This window comes from Ambystoma mexicanum, chromosome 4p (genome assembly GCF_040938575.1).
Source record: "Ambystoma mexicanum isolate Mex_15411 chromosome 4p, UKY_AmexF1_1, whole genome shotgun sequence".
In the NCBI taxonomy this organism is placed as follows: domain Eukaryota; kingdom Metazoa; phylum Chordata; class Amphibia; order Caudata; family Ambystomatidae; genus Ambystoma; species Ambystoma mexicanum.
In genome coordinates this window covers 299,585,619-299,609,990 of record NC_090927.1, presented here as the reverse complement: position 1 = coordinate 299,609,990, position 24,372 = coordinate 299,585,619, and the positions used below count along the sequence as shown (strand labels likewise).

Here is a 24,372-nt window from a genome sequence, read left to right as displayed (position 1 = left end):
TTGGGCTGTAGTGCGCTTTACAAATGTTTAATAAAATAAATAATGATCTTTAGGACCAATTTAACCAAAGCCTGGGTGACATTGAGCCTCTGGGGGAAGGTGAGGAAATGTAGAATTCCTTTCAGAAGGAAAATCTGAAAGTGGGACTTCTTGGCAATATCCCGAGTATGAGGGAGGAAGGAGAGAGAGGAGTTGAAGATGACGCAGAGGTTTCTGTCTTCAGAGGGAGGAGGGGGAGACCCCATGGAAGAAGGCCAGAGTGAAGGGAAGAAATAGTGTGTCGGGGTCCCAATGGGTTGGATCTTTGGCTGGCATTGAGGCAAAGATCAGTATAGATAAACCAGGCCTGGATGGCTGTGAGGCAGTCAGGGATGAAGGAAGGTGTAAGGGCGTCTGTAGGACGTTTGAAGGTTTGTGTGTCATGAGCATAGCACTGGAAATTGGGGAATAAGGAGGAAAAGAGGCATTCCAGCAGAGTAAGGTAGATGTTAAAGAGCCAAGGTGAAAGAATGCAGCCCTGGGTGATGCTACACGAGGAGGAGGAAGTAGGGGAGGAGAAGGTGCCCAGTATGACTTTGGAAGAGCGGTCAGTTAGGAAGGAGGCAAGCCAGTCCAGCGCCTGCTCCAAGATAGGGTGTCATGGAGCTTTTTATGAGGATGGGATGGTTCACTTTGTCAAAAGCAGAAGAGAGGTCAAGGTGGATGAGGACATCCGAGGAGTTGGAAGCAAGGGATGCAAGCAGTACTTCATGGGTGTTCAGAAGAGCTGTTTCCGTGCCTCTAGCTACCCAGGACCATGACTGATGGTCGCGAAGACTGCAAACAAGTCCAGTGTGGGAGTTCAGTTGGGGGAGGGCCAACTTCTCCAGCAGTTATCCAAGGAAAATGGTGATGGAGCTGGGGTGATAGTTGGCCAGACAGGAAGGGTCTGCTGATGGTTTTTTAAGGAGGGGGGGTGCACAATGGAGTGCTTGAGGAGGATGGAAAAGAACCAGTAACAAAGGAGTGGTTACAAAGATCAGCAAGAGCAGGGGCGAGAGAAGAAATGTTCTCCTTGATGGTTCTGGATGAGCAAGGGGTTGGAAGAGTTTGTGATAAGGCTGCTCAGTATGTCCTGGGTTTTGGAGGTGAAGTGAGTGGCAAGTGCATTGAAAAAGGCCTGGGAATGAGTAGGGGCCGTGGATACTGCAGATGGGTTGGCCAGTTCCCTGCAGATTTTGAAGAGTTTCAGCCGCGTTGTTGGACGCGGCCGATACTCGTGCCTGAATGTGGGCCCTTTTTTGGCACGGATAGAGAGTATGTAATGCCTTTGGAGCAGGCAGCAGGCCAATTTGTCAGAGGGTGAGCCTGAAGTTTGCCATTTCTGTTCTGCAGCCCTGCACTTTTTTTTGGTCTGCAAGTTCGGAGTCGTACAGGTGTTACACTTGGTTTCAGGTGTTACACTTGGTTTCAGGGGGATCCTCATGACTGGGGCAAGGATGTCAAGGGTGTTGGTAATGGATAGATGGAGCTCACTGAGAGCAGATTCAGAGGTAGAGTCTGAGTTGGGTGGGCAAGGGGGAATGAAAGTGGAGGTGAAGGCAGCAGCTGACACTCGTTTCGTCGGACAGATGTTCGTGAATGAGGTTAGCAGGGCTCTTGGAGTAGTTGTCACAGGGCCATAGGGACCCAGGTGGCAGGAGTGAAGAGAGTGGTCAGACCAAGAGAGAGGGGTGACCAGAGTAGAAGAGAGAGGGAGGTTGGAATGGATGATGGCGTCCAGAGTGTGTCCGGCAGAGTGGGTTTGACCAAAAAGAGGTGTAGGGAGGTGCAGAGTTTAACGAAGAGGGTGGATGCTGCACCTGGGGAGTCCAAATGGACATTAGTCACCCAGGAGTTGCAGGTTGGAGGTGGTAGAGAGTAAAGAGGAACAGAAATCCGCCCACTCGTAGAGAAATTGAAAGGAAGCGCCTGGAGGCCGGTAAATGGTAGCAATGGTCAGGGTGGAGGAGGGCGAGGTGACCACTTTGCATACTAGGCTCTCAAAGAGCGATTAGAGCTCAGTGGGTAGGATGGAAGAAGGAATCCACTTGGGGAAGATTAAGGCAACCCCACCGCCAGGCCAGTGAGGTTGAGGCTTGGAGGTGATCTTAAAGCTGTTGGGTAAGAGCGAGTCAAAGGAAGTGGCTGGGCTGGTATTGAACCAAGTCTCAGTGCGTGTGAGTATGTCAAGGTCAGTACAAATTATCCTAACTGCACTTCACTATAAGGTGATGTGTGCAATTGTAACAATACAAGAATGTATAAAGAGAGACATTGTCTCTCAGTACTGACCGTCTTGGCGACAAGTCAGTTTTCCCATAAGAATGAGTAAAACAGCCAAGGGAAGTAAAGCAGAAGGCATTACTTGCCTCCAAAAAGCCACGACATGGTTCAAAACAAGCAAAATGTAAGGGAGTTGCATAGAAATCTACGGAGGGGAAAAAGAAAATCTTTCCTAACATTCCCAAATGCCTGGGAGTCACCACTGGACTGGTGTGCTGTCATTAGATATTATGGTGAGAATTGAAAAACCTGTAAAGTAACCATCAATGAAATCTGTCAACCGCATCCTGCAAAATGCTTTTTCGGTCCCAGCGTACTGCTTTCCTGATCCTCCCGCACTGATGGTGAATCCTTTCTACGTTCTTTTCTTCACCCGTGGAACCGCTCTTTATTTTCTTTTGATTTGATGGATTTATAAGCGCACACAGGGACAAACCAAATCGTATAGAGGCGCAGATGGTATCAAAAATAAACAGAGCAGAGAAAACATCAAAAGGGTCAAAATAGGGTTATATATAGAAGAAAAGCAAAAGGCCTCCAGCATCCCTTTATTTGAAAAGGAAGGTTTTACGGGCTCTTCGAAACTGGTAAATTCCAGGGCTCTGATTTCTCTGGGAATGCTATTCCACAACTTGGGGCCATAAAGGCAAATGTTCTGTCTCCCCTTGTGACACAGCAAGATCAAAGAATTTTAAGCAACAATTGATCCCCCCGATCGTAGCAGCCTGGTCAGTTGATGCCTAATAAGTGTATCCGCTAAATATGATGGGGCAGAACCCTTCAAGCTCTTAAAGATCAAACAGGCCACCTTGAACTTATTTCGGTCATCCACTGCCAGCCAGTGGAGGGTCCAGCGGGCATTCGTCCTTAGCAATCTCTGCCGCTGCTTAGCCGGAATTCCAGCAAGAAATTGGTTGCAGTAATCTAAATGTGAATTTACTAAGGAGCCAGCCCACTGCAATGGCATGATCATTGCTTGGAATAAACGTCAAAACTTGTAGCAGGTGCAGAGAATCAAAAACTACCTGGACCTTGGCACTAACCTGACTTTCACTGCCAAGGTTGTCCTGCCATATACAACCAAGATGAGGTGAATTTAAGTTCAGCCCCCAAGAAGCGTGAGTTTATATAGTCCTATAGCAAGGAGATGTTTCCGCCCGAAGAGGATAACCTTGGTCATAGAGTTGCATCTAATTTACTGACATCCAGTGGCTGATTTCATCAAGACACTGATTGACCCTAAGACATGTTTAATCGCCATTCACTCTCTATTCTGATGAACAACTGGGTGTTATCAGCATAAGAGTGAAAATTAATCCACAATCCTCCAGAATGTTCATCAATGGCTGCAAATAAAGATTCAAAAGCAGGAATGACGGAGGATCCCTGTGGAAATCCACAGCCTAAATAATCCCTCTTGAGGGCTTCCCTCCAACGGATCTCCAGGAACTGCTCCTTGGGGTACTTTCACACAAAGGTATCTCTTCCCTGCCAAAGACTGCCCGTATTTGCACTATTGGTCCCTTTTTACCTCCCTTGAAACTTGCTAACCTAGTGTGACCATGTCGGAGCTATGACCCCGTCGGGGGCAAAGGTAGATGGGTGCGGGGGAAGGCGGTGGTGTACCCAGTCTCTGTCCCTTCTAGCTGTGCTGGGCTGAATGAACTGGGTTCCACCTATTCTTGCCCCATACCTGAAATTGCACAACGCTGGCCAGTTTTGCTCCAGTTGTCCCATAGGACTACATCACCGAGAAGAAGAGAGCGAGCAACCCAACCAGGAAAGGGGGAGATAGGAATTGCAGAACTTTTCGCACCTCAAACGAAATCCCAGCTCTCTAGGTGACATAAATGGTGACATTTATCTTGCCTTCAGCAGGACCGGGAAGCAATCCGAACATAAAGTTGGCAAACCAGACGCTCTATTCTGCCCTGATACAAACTGACATTGACTGTTTTCTGAGCAGGCCACCATTCCCAAATCCCGGTGGACCGGTGTACAGAAAAGGGCGGGGCTCAAATCTCATTGTGTTTGATTACCTGCAAGCTCACCCCATGGGGAGAAGAAAGCCAGCAGTTGGCTCAGGCAACCAGCTGAGGGAGGGAACCAATGTAGGGGAGAGGGGAAGGGTTGAATAAAAAAGAGCATGGGCAACAGAAAGGTGTGAATTGTTTGGGTGAGGTCAAGGGAGGAGGTGCAAAAGACTAAGTGGAAGAAGGACGGTGCAGATAAGTGTGGAGGAGGATTGCTGAAAGTGTGTGCAAGGTGAGGTATTGGTTGGTGGGAGAAAGTGGTACTTGGGCGTCTGTGTATGTGCAAGGTGAGCGTGAGACTATAAGAAAGAGTAGAAGGTGAATGGGAAAGTTAATCGGGGAGTTAATGGAGGGTTACTGTAGGAGAAGGTGTGGGTGGAGTGTATTGTTGGGTGGAGAGGGGAAAGTAGATGTAGAGTGGGAGGAGAATAGGGCTAGAGAGAGAACATCGAAGGCACAGAAGAGTAGGGATAGTAGAGATGAATTAATGTGGGAGCAGAGTAGAAAGAAGAGAGGATATAACATAAAGCAGAGTAGTGAAGGAGCATAGAAGGAAAGGACCAGGGTGTCTTTAAGGCACCTTTTCTTGTACTTTTTGTGGGATGTAGGTTAGGATTCACCTAGATTGCTCCCTGTGGTAGAGAGAAAGGTTGCTGGCCCTTAATCCTTCACAACCAGACTGTTGTTTGACAATAGTGGTTACCGATCTCTAGTGACCATCGCAGGATTGTGGGACGCCGGGCCAGAGACGACGGTCTCAAGAACACAAAAACTATCAAAGACAATCTGTGACACGGAAAAGAAATGTCTTTTACTTGCATTGCTGCCGTTTCGGTTTTAGGAGAGACTCTTCATTGATTATGAAAGAACTCTTACCTGATACATTGCTGCACCTATTGTTTTACTAAGACTTACTTACGTGCAAATGTATTGTTTTTCTTGTTTCATTTACTTAAAAATATAAACATTATGTTATAGAAAAAATGTGTGGCCCTTCTCTCACTTGGTATTAATGATCTGCACTGTCACAACTTCCATTTAGGCTGGCGAGCTTGAGAGAATCACTAGTACTACATGAGGACCTTGACCACAGGGCCTAAAGGAAAATCTCTCTAACACCATATTTGTATGAAATGTTGAGACCGGACCACTTTTAGAATCTTCTTTAAATAAGGCTATTGAACAAGAGCCATTTGAATCATGATGCCAATTATTCCTTTGAAATGTTTTGAAATAGAAAAGGTATTTTGAATAGAACCCCAAAATTCTTTCTAAGTGCCCTACTGTGATTGTCTAAGTTGGTACTTTGCCTCCAAACCAGGGACCATTTATAGGTCTGTGTTTTCATATAGTCTGGTCTCATCATGACATTGACAGTGGAGGCTTGTGTATTTGAAAACTCAAGGTTTTTCTTGTGTGAGGTTTATGTGGGAAATAATTACTGTAACAGCCAGACTGCATCAGAGGCCATGGGACGCCATGCGCACACCAAATACCCGGAAACAACGGAGGGGCCCGCGGGAAGCAATGAGGTGGACAATGGAGAAGCAAAACTCGAACCTGAATGTACGGGCCGAAAGGAGGAGGAGGAGGACACTGAGGGAGGCAGTCATTTGTGGTCGGGGGCATACCTGGGTGCCATCTGCGAATTGTGTTGCATGAATGTGGATGGTCCTGGCGCACGGCCGGTGGCGGGGTTGAGAGGTGGCGTGGGTCCTACAGGCGAGGAGCACGTAATCCACGACGCAGACGACCAGACGGAGCAAGGGTCTGCCGCCGTGTGCTGCGTGTACTGCAGCACGAACGACCAACGGGTGGAGGTTGTTGGGCCAATAGGCCACAAACGGTGAACGGAGCAAAGAGAAGCAAAAGAACCGTAAACCTCACACTCGTAAAACAGAGAAAAGAGACCAAAAAGAAGGATATTAGAAGGACTTTATCCTTACCAAAGCTAGGGACCTCTGACTGTATAAACCCCAATCTTCACCTCGTGGCACATGGCGGGGAGACATCATGGTGACTAGGAGCACGGAAGGAAGGGGGCGGGGCTTGGGAGGGTTTTTATATCCTCGGACAGAAGGAGAGACCCTATTGGGTCAAGAGTGGCCAGTCCCTATATAAAGCAAAGAGAGACGAAGGACTGATGGGGAGTTCTCTTCTTTCAGAATCGGTTTGGAAGCGATGAGACCACAAGTCCATACCAGTGGGCTTACAAAGATTAAACAGAGATGTCTGCCTTACACTCGCAGAAACCCCATCAGAGTCATCTCGGCCTGAAAGAGAACTGATACTTGAATTAATGTTTTCGTTTCTTAAAGTCAATAAAGACTGACCTTTGTTCAACTTACCTGTCTAGTCCGAGTGGTCTGTCACAATTACAATATGCATTAGAGAATGTTACTGTTGGTCAAAGATGTGTATATACTGTTGTCAGTGAAGTGGGTTCTAATCCTCCCCTCTGGTTTGGGAAAATCAAAGATCCCTCCCCTATGAACAACAGTAATGCTCTGGGTGACGCATTTTATGTTTGTTTCAGCCTAACCTAACTGAAGCGAGAACATTTTGAGTTTCCTGATGATTGGTTGATGGGCTAGTCTGTTATCATTGTCCTGATCCCATAAAGTACAGTGAATCAGTGCATGGCATGCATACATCTAAAGAATGGATAGGCCTCTTGTTTTCCCCTGCCTAGGAAATAAATGTGAAGGTTCCATTTATTGCCTGTCTGTGTTCGTCTTATGCCATAACCTCATTAGCAGCTTAAATGGGTACTTGCATCAAAGTGATTGGTTTCCTATCACAGTTTTGGGATGCTAAATCTGTAACTGTTTTCTGACCTTTTGCAGATCATTCAAATCAATGAGCTGGAAGCTGCATTACATCTCCTGCTATGTGAAAAAGCCAATACTTTGCTGAAACGTAGGCAAGAAGATTTGCAATCTGAAGCTGCTGCACTGCAGCAGTTAGGTGGGTTCTATTTTGTTTCAAAATCTGTTTCCTTTTGAATATTTAAGCTAATCATTTATGATTTATATTTTAATTCCTGCATGTACCGAATATTACCATTGGCCCTATCCTATACAAGTGGTTGTAAACAGCCCTATCCACAGAGAAAGGATTTTTATGTTTTCACTTTGTAATTCAATGTTGTACTTTTCAATACATAAATTACAATGTCTTTGCAGTGCTTTTTGCAGAATATGGCTGAGCTTGTTGATCACGGAACAGTAACATCCTGGCACTTTTCAGGATCTCTACAATCAATATAACCGATTTAATTCAAGATGATTTGTGATTTGTTGTTTGTTTAGATAACTGTCCCCTGTTTTCCTAATGTTGAGAAATGTGACCGGGTAACAGTTTGAAATCAACTAGATTGTAATCTTAAATTGATTCGGACAACACGTCTTCAAAAGATATTTGATTTTCTATCTTCTGTTTGTCTCCTTGGGGAAAACGTTTGGAGATCCACGTCCTCCTTCGATCAGTAATGGGGACATAATTTTGTTAGTTTCCTGGCATAATCTAGCCTAGCTGGTGTATTACCATAGAATTATTGAAAGTTTAAATTTATGGGGGACCCATGTCAGTATTTTGTTGCAAAAGTCTGCCAACAGTTTACATAAACAGAAATATGCTGTTTTCAAAGTGACATTACTTTTTTTTTCCTTAACTTTGTGTGAGCACCCCCTTTCAATTTTTTAAAAGCATTTATTTTGTTTATTGCCAAAAATCGTCACATTCAAAACTGCTTTTTTTTTTACAATACATACTTATGCCTTAACAGCAAAATTATGTGTATTCTACAGTTAACAAAGTGCAAGTGATTGTTTAAAACAAGATACATTAATCACAACAATCAATTAAAATGTGTTAATAAATGTGTATATGCCTCGATGTTTCCACCCATGAAGATATGCCAGACATTTTCTTAATCGTTTGTCAGCTTGCATCAGACCAGCAGCAGAAAAATAACCACATATAAGATTTGACAAGGCACTACATTCCAAAAGAAGATGTTTAACACTTTCAATTTTACGATCTCCAAGTAAACAACAAAACGTCTCGCTCCTGGCAAAGTGATTCCGGCACCAGTAACCTCCAAGGAGTGAGCTACATTGAATTTCATTTTCAGGCAATCCCATACTGTAAAATTGCCTAAAATATAACCAATGTAAGCAGTAGTTTTATCATGAGAGATAATATAACAACCATATAGTTCTGATAGACATTTAGAGGACTAGTCAACCAAAGATGTATCTTGACTCGACTATACTAATTGAGGATAAAACACTCTACTTCTGAAAATACGATAAGTCAGTTAAAGAATATGCCGCCAATAGCTTAGCCCATAGGTCGAAACATTTCTGCAGATTAGGAAGAGAACTATTCCGCATGAATAATTTGCGAGAATCCGTTACTTTCCATAAAAGACCAGGTATAGTATCAGGCGGAGCATTGGTTATTTTCCATAGTAGACAAAGGCTTTGACTTTGCCTTTTCGCACTTACACCAGTGAGATTGAATTTAAGGAAAATAAATTCAATGGGGGTGAATTTTGGAAGATGAAACAACCTCAGTACATTTCGTTCAAGTCATTCAATTGCTTCCCTTTTTTTTTTATTTTTTTTATTTCCCCATATCTCCGAACTGTACATAACAAATCACCACTTGCTGGTTTTGGAAGGTCCCCTGCACCACTTGAGAATGTTCCATTGTGCTACGTGCAGCCGCTCCTTTGCTGTTTGCCCTTTTCACTGCAGCGGCTTCTTGAGCTGTGAGATTGGAGCATAACAATTCAACACACTGAGGGATAGAACAGCGCCTTGACTGGAGGCGTGGTATGTGAGGCGGCTGATGGTAGTTGCTGAGCTGTGCGGGCTACTGAACACAGAAGGAGATAAATAACGATGATGCAAATCCTGCCTGGCCAGTCTCGGGGTCTGTGGGACTTCGAGACTGATACCTGATGGTGCAGTGAGGCAGGATGGGTGAGGGATTCTGAGGCTGCTCTGGACGAGCGCAGATAAGCACAAGGTACATTAACAAGGAAATGGGGAAGCCGCATGTGTCCGGCTTTGGTTGCGCTTACCCATCCCCTCTCTATCTTTGAGTTCCGTAGTGGGAATAAGGCAGTAGAGGCTGTGTGCAGTACATCACAACGGTGTGCTATCTGAAGGCTTTTATAGATCAGTGAAGCAAGCAACGTGACTGGGGCCATCTCTCCCTGAATGGAAGTTACAGCATAACTGCGGGCTTTGGGCAGGTGGCTCAACACATTTTATTGCATTTGTTATACACCCAAACCCGGAGGTATCATGGCATAGGTTGCAGAAAGCTTGAGTCTCTGGTTACAGTGAGAGGTAACGTTACATTAGTATAGAGTAGCTAGTAAAAACATTTGTGATTGCAGCTGGGTCACAGTAGGCTTGAATCTCTAGTTACGGTACAAAGAATGGTTAAAGTGAATGCTGGTTAGTTAACGTGCATGAGGGCCTCAAGTAAAGTGACAGGGTGGATGGAAGGATATGTTTGTTTTAAGAATTGGTTGAACAGCCAAGTGTTTAGCGTCTGCTTGAAACACTGGTGGGATGGCTCGTTTCTAGTGAGGGGGGGGGGGAGAGATTTCCAGATTTTTGGAGCTAGAACTGGAAAGGTACTCACCCCCCCCCCCCCCCCGTACCAACGCTACTTGATCCCATTGAAACTAGAAATACCCGTAATCTTACTATTGACAGCCTCACTCCAGTCTTGCTGGAGGCTCTTGCCACACATACCTCCAAGATTACCAACCACAGCGTCCTTGCAGATATTGATCACGAGTGTCTCAAAACGGTCATTGACATATTAGCCCCAATCATAACCAAAACACCACATGCTGCCAAGCGCTCAAATGTTTGTTTCAATGAGGAACTGGTTGCACTTTGGCGTAACAAGAGATCCCTGGAACATATCCATAAAAAGCCCCTCCCTGCCAACTCAGCCAAGTCCTTTCAGGAAGCCAACAAAGCCTATAAATCTGCCATTATAGTCTATAAAGCCAACGCCCTGAACTCAGGATAAACTATGCTGCTTCAAACTCCAAAGAGCTGTTTACTATACTCAGAGAATTGGAAAACCCCATCCCATCTACTATCTCTGTCAACACTAGTAAAGCCTGGTGCACTACTATACAGAATGCACATGCCTCAAAAAAAAACATGCTCCAAGACAAAATTTAAGCCAAAAGAAAGCTTCTGGCGAGCAAATTCGCACCTCCCCCTATTGAAGACAAAGACTGCAAAAATATAGTTACCCAATTCAAACTCTCCTCGGTTAGCCAAGACCAGGTTCTGGACACCATTTCCACTCTAAAAACCATCGACCTGCAAAGGCGATTGCTTCCCTGCCCATCTAGTCAAACTTTGCGCACCTACACGAAGTCCCATCATCACTAAATGTGTTAATGCTTCCTTCAGTACCAACGCTGTCCCTGCTAGTATTAAAGAAGCGTGGGTCACCCCTCATTAAAAAACCATAGTTGGAACCGACCGTACCAACGAACTACCGTCCCATAACCACAGTGCCTTTCTTGCTAAAAAAGCGAAAGGGGAGGGGGCAGAGCAGTACATAGGATAACAGTAAAATAAAAAAAAGATAATAAATAAAAGTGCGGCCAGCTGGTGGCAAGTGCAAGGGTAAGTGCAGACATCAGGTGTCAAGTGCTATTAGGGGCTGTAGGGATACAGAAACAGTCCCCAAATGCAACGGTTGCCAGGGGGTCAGTGCAGGTGTGCAACTAGCGGGAGGGGACCTAGGCCCCAGGTCAGAGGGAAGCCGGGTAACCAGTGCAGCTTCAAATACAGCCAGGAGATGAGCAGGGGAGAGGAGGAGAGCAAGCAGAAGCAAAGAGAAGGTCTTGAGGTGCATCCGGAACCGAAGAGGGTTCTCCTCAAATTTCAGAGAGGCAGGGAGGCTGTTCCAGAGGGAGGACTCATCAGAAGAAAGAGATCTACCACCAACTTGCTGCTTGGAGAAGCAACTAACCCCAAGGGAGTTGGAGGCGGATGAGCAAAGAGCTCGAGAAGGAAGACATTTAGAAAGAGAGATTTGAAGGTATTGAGGCCTCAGGCCCCAGAAGGCCTTGTGGACAATGCAGAGGGTCGTGAACTTAATCCTCGCCGCCCCTGGGAGCCAGTGCAGAGATTTCAATCCTGGAGAGATACGATCCCTGGGTTTGAGGACAAGGACAAGTCTCGCAGTCCTGTTCTGGATGAGTTGCAGAGGGCGGAGATTAGAGGCAGGCAGATTTAGAAAGAGGCTGTTGCAGTAGCCCAGCCTAGAGAGTACCAGAGCTCTGAAAGCAGTGAGCTCCTGGGGAAGGAGAGTAAAGGAAGAATACCTCTGAGGAGGTGCAGCTGGTAGTTTGACTTCGTAGAGACGTCTGAGATGTGAGAAGAGAAGGAGAGTGTGGAGTCGAAGATAACCAAGGTTTTTTGCCTCACAGGTGGGAGCAGGAAGAGGGCCAAGAGAGGCTGGCCAGTGAGTGACCGGAAAGGAGGGAGCAAGTGTGCCGATGAGGAGAATCTCGGTCTTACTGGAATTAAGGCAGAGATCATTGGCGGCATACCACTCCTGGATGGCGGACAGACAGACAGTCAGAGATGAGAGAAGGAGAAGAGGTGGCAGAAGGGAGCCTGAACATAAGTTGAGTGTCATCCGCATAGCACTGAAAGTTGGGGCAGAGAGCAGCAATGCGGTGGGCAAGAAGTGCCAGGTAATGGTTGCACAGCCAGGGAGAGAGGTTAGACCCCTGGGGAACATCAGTTTTGTAAGTGGTGAGTTTGCTTGGAGGTAGTGTTCCGGTAGCGGCAGCAGCTGGTACAAGAGGCCAGTCTTCTGAACCTGGCTGTACCAGTGATAGGGCGTGAGGCAGATGTGATTGCCAAGGGCAGTCTCGAGCTAGTGGGTGAAAAGCTAGATGTTCCAAAGCAGGAGTTGGTGATGCAGAATGGGAGTTTGCTTTCCGCAATCACGTTGAATGTAGAAATGGCTTTAGGTAGGGACATACCTGTAGGTTTTCTGTGGATACCTCCGTAAGGCTTTGTGGGCGGACATGGAAAGGGGGAGGTTTTGGGTAGGAACGGGGTAGGACAGGGGAGTGGGTGATGGCGGAGGTAGCCAAGTTTGGCAAGGCCATTGCTCATAGGGGAGAAGGCACTGCATGTGTAGCACTTTGTAACATCATCAGTAGGGTATGGCTTCATGTTGGAAGGAGATGGAGGTGGAGGTGAGAACACGATGGGAGTGTGGCAGTGGCGGTGACCGGTGCAGGTGTGGGCTTTAAGCACACCGTCGGGACACTAATATTAAGATAGGGCATAGACTAAATGCAAGCTAGCAACTTTTGGGCAGATCAGGATGCACTTGACAGACTAGGGCAGAGGCTAAATATGAATATCAATTTTTTAGCAGATCAGGGTGCACTTAACAAGATGAGCTAAATGCGAGCTATCACTTTAAACACACAGGTTAATAATCTAGTGTCTGCACAGTCAGGGCGCAATTATAGTGATTAGGGCAAGGGCAAAGTGAAAATATCTGTGGTGCATGCAGATTGGTGCACACAGTAAGGGTACAGCTATCTGTAATGATCCCCCTTGTGGCAGTTACGGCACAAAAGGCAAAGCCCATATGGAAAGGTAGCGAGAAGTTGAAGGCAGAGTGGGCGTAGATAATGACAGAAGGGGCAAGCGATAATTGCAGTGTATTGCAACGGTATGAGGGGGAATGATGGTGGTAGGTCTCGGGCCACAGTGTCAATTATATGCCGTGCGTCGATGCACAGCTGTATTAATGTCCAGAGCCGCAGTGAAGAAAGAAGCAAATCGTTTGGGTACTGCTAGATTCCACACGGGATAGGGATAGACAGGAGATGCAAGGGCTTACCCCCATTCAGCGCAATATGTACTATTGCAGAGAGCACTTAGCAAGATACGCATTGCGTCCCTTCCTAACGCTGGGAAGCCAGAGAACCCTGCAGAGTGCAGCTATGCCTAGAGGGGGAGGGTGGCAAGAGACAAAACACGCTGGATGCATATGCATGTCCAGTCAACCAGTCTTGAGCGGAAGCATCCTCTGAGGCCCAAAGAATTGAAGGTGCTGTTGGGGCGATTCATGAGATCCCAAGCCTTAAACAGCTAATGGATAACATGCAGGCAGGCTTTGCTTCCCTTACTGGCAAACTCGATTATAACAACCAACAAAATGTAAGGATGTCCCTAATTACGCTCACACTAGAATAAATACACCCCTCTAGGGAAATAAGGCAAAAAGCTGATCTTGTAAGGATAACAAGTTTAATCTTACAAAATGAGAATGGTAGTAAAGGACTCTGCTGTCTGAACGGTCTTCTCCTGTCCCTCTTCTGTTCCTTCCTGCTAAAGTGGTGCCAGGCAGGGGTTTATATAGTCCTGTCTTGTCAAGGTGGTGTCACTGGATATGGACCATGGCTTCATCCCAATCCATCCTTCTTCCATACTAGGGATGCTCCAAAGCTGCCTTTTCTTCATTGTCAGCGGTTTTGTCAACTGTTTTGCTACCTTATGCAAAAACAGACTGCAGCTCTGCAGACTTTTACTAACCTTGAGGCCTAGCCCCAGGAAAAACTAAACCTTTTTATGAACAATTTTAATTAATTCTATCCATATTTCACTCCTTCTGCTAATGTTATCAGGGCCCTATAAGTTCCCCCACACTTAATACTTATAATTTGTCCCATTCTGCATTTTGTCGCAGAGAACATGTAATTCCTATTCTTGGCCTGCATGGACCCTAGACGGACAGTAAACAGCTGGTGAGTCAGTTCATGTGCTGCCAGTCCTAGCCTTAGTAACCAACACCGCAGAAGCGCCTGTAGTTAATTTTTAGAATCTCACAGGCCACATGCCTTCTCGGAAGGAGGAGGGAGTTTGACTCCTCTACTGCACTAAGATTTTACAATGCCTAGGATCTATAATTACAAATCTATCCAGCTAATGGTTAATTGTGCCTTATATTTAAACAAAAACTGCCTTCTTCAGTGCCTACCCATGTCGTGTATGTGATTATATTTGAATGAGAGCCTTTCCAGTGCCGCCCCCCCACACCCCCTAGTCCATTATAGCGTCTAAAAGAGGTCTTGCCTAACTCTAAAGCGATTGGGGTGCGGGAGGACCCTGGTTCCGTTCCAACATTCCCCCCTTTCATTACTTCTACAGTAACAAACTCATCCCCACCCAACATATCTACAATCCCAAAAATATCACTTTGAGTTTCGCAGTTTATTGTATCCCAAGGTGTTTTAGAACCCCCAATTGATGCCATCATCCTGGCACTACTAGATACTACATTGACACAACATCAGAGACCCAATTGGCACTTGCAGAAGAGGACCAAGAAGAATACGATAACCGGCACCAGTATTCTTTACTGCTGCCCTCTGCTTCCGGGATTAATAGAAGGTGCAAGTAGTAGGCTTGTCGGCCACAGACCCAGTACTAATCCATTACTGCTGCTGTATCTTTTGTCATATCTGGGATCACAAGAGTGTTCACACTGTGTGTTTGTGCCAACAGGAACTGTTCCGTAATTGCTAAAATAAAGGTCATCATCCATGCCTCTATGTATTCGCACTGGCTTCTCCACCATTACCATTGCAATCCATGTCAGCCTTGTGATGTATTGGGGCCATAGTTGCACACACTTAGTCTCTACTTGGGCTATTGTTTCTTTGCTGTACTCGATCAGCCCATCTGCCGGTCACGTCACTGTGGTGCCCTGCCATTTTATTTATTTTTTACATGCGACTGACCTCCCAAGGATAAATATGGTGTTTGTAGACATTTACTGTATTTCGTACTGTCATTGCATAGTGCTGGGTCTAGATCAATGCTCCTCAACTGCACTCTGTGTGCGTGGAATGTGTCCTTTATCCTACATAGTGTGAGATGTACCAGGCATTGTGCCTCTATAATTGGCACTGGATGTGGAACTAAAACCTTAGGATCCCCTGACGTATGCGGGATGAGTGCACACACGTAACAGCTTTCATTCATCACATTCCTTCCTGCAGTATGCATATCGGAGTACCCGCTATTAGATGACTCTGAATGCTGATTGTCAGAAATGGCGTCAAAGCCCAATCCCTTATATAAATCCTACGTCATTCGTACTTCATGCTATATTCGTCTAAGAAAACCTGTAGTGGTTGCCGGCAAAAAGTGAGACATTGTTTGATTCTTATTTATCATAGACCTATTCATACTAGCATTATTATTCTTTATATGTAACTGTCCATCCCCCCCTTTATATGGCCACCCCATATAACAGACATACCTTCATACACTCCGACAACCACGACCAGTGTCACACTGAACAATATCATACCTAAAAAGGATAATGCATAATTCTTAGAACAGATTACATTTGTTTTAAGATTATCCCTACATAGCAGAGAGGTTTGAACACATCAGTCGGGCATCTTTGCTTATCCCTAGAGAGGAGAGAGGGGGAGGGAGGGGGAGGGGTAGTTGGGGGAGGGGGATTGGGGAGGGGGGGAGAAGGGAGGGGGGGTGGAGGGGGGAGAAGGGAGGGGGGGAGGGGGGGTGAGGGGGGAGGGGAGGGAGGGGGGGACTGGGTTCTAGACCTTCAAAAATAAATAGAAAAAATAAATCAACAATAAAACATTTTAAAAAAGAAAAATCAAGGGTGTGTCACTGCACGCCACCCTGGCATGGATCTTTTACTAAACGTTTTCTTCATCAATTATGTCCTTAATCTGTCAATTGAGCTTTGCAATGTCCCTTGTCTCAGGTGCTCTTTGGACATCTGAGGGATGCACTGTTGGGAAAATTCTCAGACATGTGCTAATTCCTCTCCACCTTAGAGACCCTCCGCACTTTTGCTGGACTCTAGGACTTTTATTTATAACCTGGAGAGAGTGAGACATTTTTCCCACTTTCATATGTTCTTTTGGTGTTTTGAGTCTGACAAACTCCATAGGCATCTTTTTACATTGTGGCACACAGCACCCTCCGTGCAGTGACACAGGGAAGTCTTTCAGATTTCCCAAAGGTTTAATTACCTTTCTCTTGGATAACTACTGTTTCCAAGAGCAGTGAAGTGAAATTGACTTTACTTACATTTGTAACTTTCTAGACCCAGCACACGGTATCTTACAATAGGGTGCTGGAGGGGTTCTCCAGCAAGGGGTCTGGCATGGATTCACATGCTCATGAATATTCCCCGTCGGCAGGCTGGGAATCCTCGGCAAAGAAAAATCAGTATCAGTTTCGTTTCTGGTCTGTCTTTCCTAGTAGTAACCAATCACTGGTCTCTGGGTCATACTGCCCCCAGCCAATGACTGCCCTCTCCCTAAGCCCCTCCCCCGGCAGCCATCCTCAGATTTTTACCGCACGTTCAAGTGTTGGGAGTCCTCGTGCTATAGCTCTCGAGCTTTTACTGCGTTTTCATGCTTTTTTTCAAAGACATTTTCTCATTTTTCAGTTAAATCGAGCCTCAAGCTCCACCATTCTACTTCCGATCAACGGGGACCCGTTTCAGAATTTCCTACGCCCCTCAAGGGTGAAGTTTCATCGAGTTACGCTTCTTGGAGGATTCCAGATCTGAGGCCTACCATGGACATGGCCCAGGACAAGGGAAGCTCGATGCCCAGATCAAAGCTGTTCAGGAACTACCCTGGATGCGGGTTACAGAATGTTTTCAAGGAGGTTGAGCATTCGAGATGTCTCTACTGCCTTCATGAGGACACGACGCTCGTGGAGAAGGACTGTGCGTTCTGCAAGAACCTATCGGAACGGACCATGAGGGATCGTCATTCCCGCCTCGCCAGCTGGCTGGAGAAGGGCACAGAAGGTGAGAAGAAGAAACTGTCAGAGCGGTCTTCTAAGTCCTGTGAGGGCGCCCCGGCGACGGGGGCCCAACAGAAGGCTAAGCACTGCGAGTCCGCGGGCACCGGGAGCGGTGAACGGTCGGGCTCTTCGGCTGCCAGGCAGGGCGCGCCTTCCCCGGCACCATCGACCATGAGCCAACGCTCTGGTTCGGGGGAAGAGGAAATCCGAGAACCCGGGTAAGATTCGGGAGAAGCCCCGGTCGATCTTGAAGGATTCGGCCGAGGGGGAGCAAGGCAGTGACCCTTCCCCCAAGGTGAAGGCCTCGAGCGTGCCAAAGGTGGCGAAGGCCTTGATTCACCCGGCTAAGGCCACTATCGAGGGAGTCGCGGTGGCCCTGGCGAAGCCTGGGGAGGCTACACCAGTGGAGGCGATCTCGGGGCCTAGAGTTTCCCTGCCACCGCGGATAGAATCCTCTTTCCAGCCCATTGACAAGACCCCCGTGAAGACCCCAGTGGAAAAAGAGGGGGGGGGGCGGCGGCCATCACGGACACGGATTCAGTCTCTGAGGAGGAGCTGGTGGAAACCGTGAAGAACCTCAACGAGAGGTTCGAGAAGGTACGATCCCACGGGAGGGATCCCGAAGAGGTGGTCGAAGAAAGCGACGGTGACGCCGACGAGGCCCCAGTGGAGGAGCAGCCATCCCTCCCGTCACAGCCATTACCCGAGCCTCAGGACAACACGGCGGCCATTCTGATGGCAATCCAAACCTTATGCACGGAGATAAGGACGAGATTACCACGAAGCCCGGTGGACGATCCAGAACCGGGCCCGTCGGGAAGCCCTCCGAACAAGCGGAGGAGAGTTCATCCCTCCCTGCCCTTCATACCCCCACGACCCGTGGAGCCCTCATCCCCCTCACCGGACCCCAGGGATGACACGGCGACGGATACGACGACTGGGACGGATGGCGACGGATACGACGACGGGACGGACCTTCCATCACCACTCCCTTGGGCTTCCCCGCCCGACGAAATTGGCTCCTTTCACGTCATGATCGGCAGGGCATCCAAGCTCTTCCAGCTCTGTCCCGAGGAACAGAAGAAGGGTTTCCTCTATCAACGGCGAGAGGCCAAGAGAAAGACGGTCCTCGCGGTACCGTTACTCGACGATATCTGGGACGAGGGACCTGCGATCCTGAAGAACCCGTCCACCACGCCTGCCAAGAGGGACAGGTACGAGAAGAAGTACCGGGTCCCCGACGCCGCCGCTTTGTGCCTCAGGGCTCAACCTACGCCGGATTCGGTCGTCTCAGCAGCGGCCAAGAAGAAGACAGAGGGGGTGACCGCCTCAACCTCTACTTCCCCACCTGACGGCGAGGGTAAGAAATTGGACGCCATGGGGCGACGGGTCATCTCGGCGGCGGCGACGACAATTAAGGCGGCCAACGCCTTAGCGATTGAGGCCTGTTACGACAGGGAGCTATGGTACAAGATAGCCCCCCTACTGGACTTCCTAAAGAGGGCAGAGGCCCTGTAGATTCTGCAGGAAGGTGAGGTGGCGTCGGACCACGCCATAACGGTGGCAACGAACATTGCTGACACCGGGTTTCACCAGTTAGGCAACAGTGTTTGCCTTGGACAACGAGGCTGGCTCAAGGTGACAGACTTCCGTCAGGACGTGCAGACCAGGGTTTTGGACATGCCGTTCGACGGCAACAACCTGTTTGGGAAAACAGTGGATGAGTTGCTTCAGGCCATCAAGGCCGACAGACGGCCCAAGCCCTGGGAGTCCTTCAGCAACAACGGCCCTTTCGGAGCGCCGGAGGCAGACAGGGGGCCTCCAAGGGATCAGGCGGTGGCTCCTCTACGTACCGCCAGGCAGGCCCGCTCCTTGTCCCAGGAGGCTTACAGAGGTCGCGGCAAGCAAGGAGGATCTCGGCATCGTTGCCAAGTAGACCAAGGCGGCAAGGCCGCCTCCAAGCAAGATTAAACCGGCCGTAGCGTCGGGCCCCCACTGAAGCACCACGGTGAGAGGCCGGCTGGCGAAGTTCGTCAGTGTGTGGGAGTCCATCTCCACCGACCGTTGGGTGCTGGATGCCCTGGCCCACGGGCACACTCCCGAATTCCAAAAGAAGTGTCCCCGCATTCCTCCCGTGGCCAGGAAGGAAAATCACGTCCCTCAACTGCTGTTGGAGGTAAAGGTGATGCTCAAAGGTGCCATCGAGCTCGTCCCCAAGAGGCTCCGGAGCTCCGGAGTATACTCAAGAAACTTCCTCGTCAGAAAGAAGACAGGCGGTTGGCGCCCCATCCTGGACCTACGTTGGTTGAACAAATTTATCAAGGCACAGAAGTTCAGGATGGTCACTCTCCAGCACGTGCTGGGACAGCTGGAGGAGGGCGACTTCCTATCGTCGTTGGACCTGGAGGATGCTTACTTCCCCATCCTAAAAGGACACCGAATGTTCCTCAGATTCGTAGTCCAAGGACGCCACTACCAATTCAGAGCTCTGCCATTCGGACTGAAGTCGGCACCCAGGGTGTTCACAAAGTGCCTAGCACCAGTGGCGGTGCGGCTGCGCCTGCAGGGGATCCACGTCTACCCTTACCTGGATGACTGGCTCATCCGTGCAAGGACAAGAGAATTCGCCGTCGAGCACACGGCGAAGACCGTCCGCTTACTCCGAGCTGGGTTTCTCCAACTACCCGAAATCCCATTAGGTTCCGTCGCAGGTGGCACTGTTTCTGGGAGCGAAGCTCGATAAAGTGGAACATTTCGTGTCTCTGTCGGAGGAAAGGACGAAGGCCATCTTAGGCAAGGTGCAGCGCCTGTTAACCACAGACGTGGCCAGGGTGAGATCCATCAAATCCCTCCTCGGAATGATGTCCTCATGCATCTATCTAGTGTGACTGTGCAGGCTACGGATGCGTCCTCTACAGGAGTTCCTCGACGCCCGCTGGATGCAAGTGGCGGGCAGCTTCGGAGACTAGATCCCGCTCAACGAGGGTTTCCGTCGGGCGATTCAGTGGTGGGGCACCCGTGCACACCTCACGGCGGGCACGGACTTCCAGACTCCGGCACATCAGGAGACGATGACGACGGACGCCTCCCTGGATGGATGGTGTGCGCACACCGGAGATCTCCATGCAAGAGGCCTTTGGCTCCCGGAGGAGAGGTCCCTCCACATCAACATCTTGGAGCTCCGCGCCGTGTTCTGGGCGCTCAAGTCGTTCCTCCCATCCCTCAAGGGCAAGGTCGTGAAGATCTTCATCGACAACACCACCACAATGTTCTACATCCGGAAGCAGGGAGGCACCCGATCCCCAGCCCTATCCAAGGAGGCCCAGGATCTGTGGCACTGGGCCGTCGCCCAGGAGATGTTTCTGGTTCCCTTCTGTCTGGCAGGAATAAAAAACACCATCGCCGACTCACTCAGCAGGGAGCTGCGCTCATGCCACGAGTGGGAACTACACCAGGATCAAGTGGATCGGCTCTTCCAACGATGGGGCAAACCCCAGATCGACCTGTTCGCGACGGCGACAAACTCCAAGTGCCAGAGGTTCACCAGCAGGTTTCCCACAGCCGATGAGCATGGGTGATGCCTTCTCGTTCCCCTGGGACGGCCTGTTCCTGTATGTTTCCTCCGTTGCCGCTGCTGCTTCGACTCATCAGCCAGCTCAAGAGGTCCCAGTGCAGGATGATCCTCGTCGCACTGGCGTGGCCAAGACAGACCTGGTCCCGGACCTTCTGGACCTCTCAGCGTCCCAACCAGTTAAGCTGCCGACAGACGCAGATCTTCTCTCCAGAGAGTGAGGCGCCATTCTTCATAACAACCCGGAGTCGCTGAACTTTCAGGCCTGGCTCCTGCAGCACTAGAGTTTGGAGGGTACGATATCCCGACTGACTGCAGAGAGGTTCTTGCAAAGGCCAGGGCGTCCTCAACTCTCAAGTGCTAAGGACACAAGTGGAAGAGGTTCTCTGTCTGGTGCCGTGCACAGAAGATCAACCCTCTGCGGATTACGGCACCTCAAGTGCTACCATACCTACTGTCGCTGGCCAAAGTTGGACTAGTTCACGCTTCCATCAAGATACATCTGGCAGCGATCTCCCGATACACCAGAACTGCAGGACGGACGACCTTGTGGTCTCATCGACTGGTGAAGGAATTTATGAAGGGGCTGTTCCGATCGTTCCCGCCGGTGAAGGCTGCGGCCCCGGCGTGGGAGCTCAACGTGGTGCTGACCAGGCTCATGGGTCCACCATTCGAGCCTTTGCATTCGGCTCCGTTGAAGTTCCTGTCATGGAAGACAGCGTTCCTTGTGGCCATCACCTCTGCACGACACGTGGGAGAGATTCAGGCCCTATCCTGCAAGCCTCCATACTTGACTTTTCACGATACGAAGGTGGTGCTGAGGACGCACCCCTCTTTAATGCCCAAGGTGCCGTCAGACTTCCATCTTAACAAGCCCTTGGTGTTGCCAGTTTTCTTTCTGTCGCCTTTGTCGCCGGCCGAGAGGGCTTTGCACTCGCTGGATGTAGCTAGAGCGCTTAAGTTCTGCGTGGACCGAACAAAGAGTTTTCGGAAGACATCACAGCTGTTTGTGAACTTTGGACCTGTGAACCAAGGGAAGGCTCTCTCGAAGGCTTCCATTTCCAGATGGCTCTCCGGCTGCATCATGCACTGTCATCGGTTGGCCAACCGACCGTTGCCTGGCCGCCCGAGAGCCCATTCGACCAGAGCGATCGCTGCTACTACGGCGTTCTTGTCTGGTGTGCTCCTGCTGGACATCTGCAGGGCTGCTACGTGGAGGTCGACGCACACCTTCACGAGATTCTACTGCGTCGACCGGGATTCCAGGGAGGAGTCCAGAGTCGGCCAAGCAGTGCTGCGCAACCTGTTCGCCTGCTGGTGGGCCTGGTGAGGAGATAAGAGTTCCTTAATGTTGAGTTTATATAATGCTTGGGGTCAAGCCTTTTGCCACCTCCCGTGGTTGTGCATGTGTGTACTGCTATGTTTTCTTATATTCATGAGCATGTGAATCCATGCCAGACCCCATGCTGGAGAAGGAACAGTTACTTACCTGTAACTGTTGTTCTCCAGCATGGGTCTGGCATGGATTCACATGCGAACCCTCCTTCCTTCCCCTCTGCGGCTCTTCACTCGGTCATACTGCCATTTTACGTGCTACCAAATCTGAGGATGGCTGCCGGGAGAGGGGCTTAGGGAGAGGGCAGTTATTGGCTGGGGGCAGTATGACCCAGAGACCAGTGATTGTTTACTGCTAGGAAAGACAGGTCAGAAACAAAACTGATACTGATTTTTCTTTACCGAGGATTCCCAGCCTGACGACGGGGAATATTCATGAGCATGTGAATCCATGCCAGGCCCATGCTGGAGAACAACAGTTATAGGTAAGTAACTTGTTCCTTACTTAGTATCCCCTTTGTCTAGTTTCTCATGTGACATTTTTATGTTACCCTTTCCACAATTAATGGCTGGTGGCAGTGGTTTACGTTTAACTACCGTTGTGTGTTTTTAAGGCGGGCTGCGTTCGCAGCCGCAGTACAGCACACATGGGTGCCATTTTTGTCAAAATGGCCAGTCTTCTTTTTTCACCATTTCTTGCTGGAACGGTCCTCCTTGGATTTACTCTGCACGCCAAACCAGGTTTGGTCCCTTTGTTCGTTTTGTCTTTGGCGGGATTCACAAGTGAAGCCTGCCTCTGGTTCCAGTATGTCTGGCAGGTGCAGGAAGTGATGGAGGTGCCCAAAACTCCCTGTGCTTAATCCCCTTTGTTACAGGAATGCACCCAAAGGTGATTGGCCGGCTGGCTGTCCGGCAAGGAAAGCCACCCTGCTGTGTGATTGACAGCTAGGCTGGAATGAATGGGAGAAACCTGCATAAAAGGCGAGGCTTTTTGGATTGGAGTGCAGAGTCGACCACTGGATGAAGGAATCCGAAGAAGAACTTGGAAGAGATGCCAGTTCCAACTTCTGGACCGTTGGTTTGCCTGGTGAAGCCCTGTTGCTATGCTGAAGCTCCAAATTCGCCTTGACTAGAGAAGCCCTGCAAGGACGACTTCTCCCCTTAAGTTGGTGGGACAATCAACTCCAAAGGAAGCCCGTCTGGACATCCTCTCAAAGCTGCCTGTACTTCCGCTGCTGCTGCTGGAACCGAAGTGTCAGGGAGAGGAGCACCAGATCGAATGCAGTGCTTTTAAGTCTGAAACGAGCTCCAGGAAGATCCTCTGGGCTCCCAGGAAGCAGGACTGACCAAGCCTGAGCCACCTCAACAGTGTGCTGGACCCAAGATGCAAGGGAATTCGGAGTGGTATCGGAGAACCGCAGTGGTGCTATTTGCTTGAGACGCGAGGAGCTGAAACCGCGAAGTCCTCCCTCTTGTGCCCACGGCTGAGACCCAGGAACAACCGTATCTGCAGAGCTGCACAGGAACCGAAGCCAGCTGGAACCATTTATTCTAATCAAAGGTACTGTACAGTCTAAGTGAACTTACCTCTGTCTTGTAGCTCAACTTGTTCTCAGTTGAGATTTGTCTTGGTTGCTTCTACGCATCTCAAGCCTAACCGCTTGTGGCCCAACATTGATTCTGCTTTTTCTACAAAGACTTCTAAAACATTGTGCAAGACTTTTACTTACCTGTAAGAAGTGCTTCAGCTCCCCTTGACGTTTGCCCAATTGACTTTGGCTGGCCTGGCTCCCTGAATGACTCTTCTCTCCTCTGCTTGTGTGTTTTACCTTCCTTCCAGGAAAGGGTTAATTGACTTTGCATTTGGGGGGGGTTTAAAAGGTACTTACCTGCTTCAGAATATTTGTGTGATCTCTTGTTTAATTCTGAAACCTCTTTTCTTTGACACTCATCTAAGTAATGCTCTAATGTACCAGTGATATATTAATGTCCACAGTGTCCTAGCTATTTAAGTCACCCGAGTATGTAGGACGTGTCTGTGTGTCATCCCAAATGGGTACTTGCTGATTTAGAGAAACTAAGAGTGTGTATTTTGAAGTGTATTTGTGTATTTCTATATATTGCCCCTTCTGAAGAAGATTTATTCAAACTGACTGTTAATTGTTTAATGAAGAAACCTTGAGTGGAAGGGATTATTTGAATACTTGTCACTGAATCTCCGTGTAACTACCCTACTGCT

General features: G+C 48.7%; 1 protein-coding gene across 2 annotated transcripts in view; it reads left to right on the top strand.

Moving 5' to 3' along the window:
- Positions 1 to 24,372, top strand: part of GCFC2 (GC-rich sequence DNA-binding factor 2) — a 945,959-nt gene that overhangs the window by 392,569 nt on the left and 529,018 nt on the right. For both annotated transcript variants that reach the window (XM_069605850.1, XM_069605849.1), the window contains exon 8: positions 7,184 to 7,304. In XM_069605850.1, the coding sequence (XP_069461951.1) occupies positions 7,184 to 7,304 (121 nt within the window). The remainder of the gene's footprint in view (positions 1 to 7,183; positions 7,305 to 24,372) is intronic.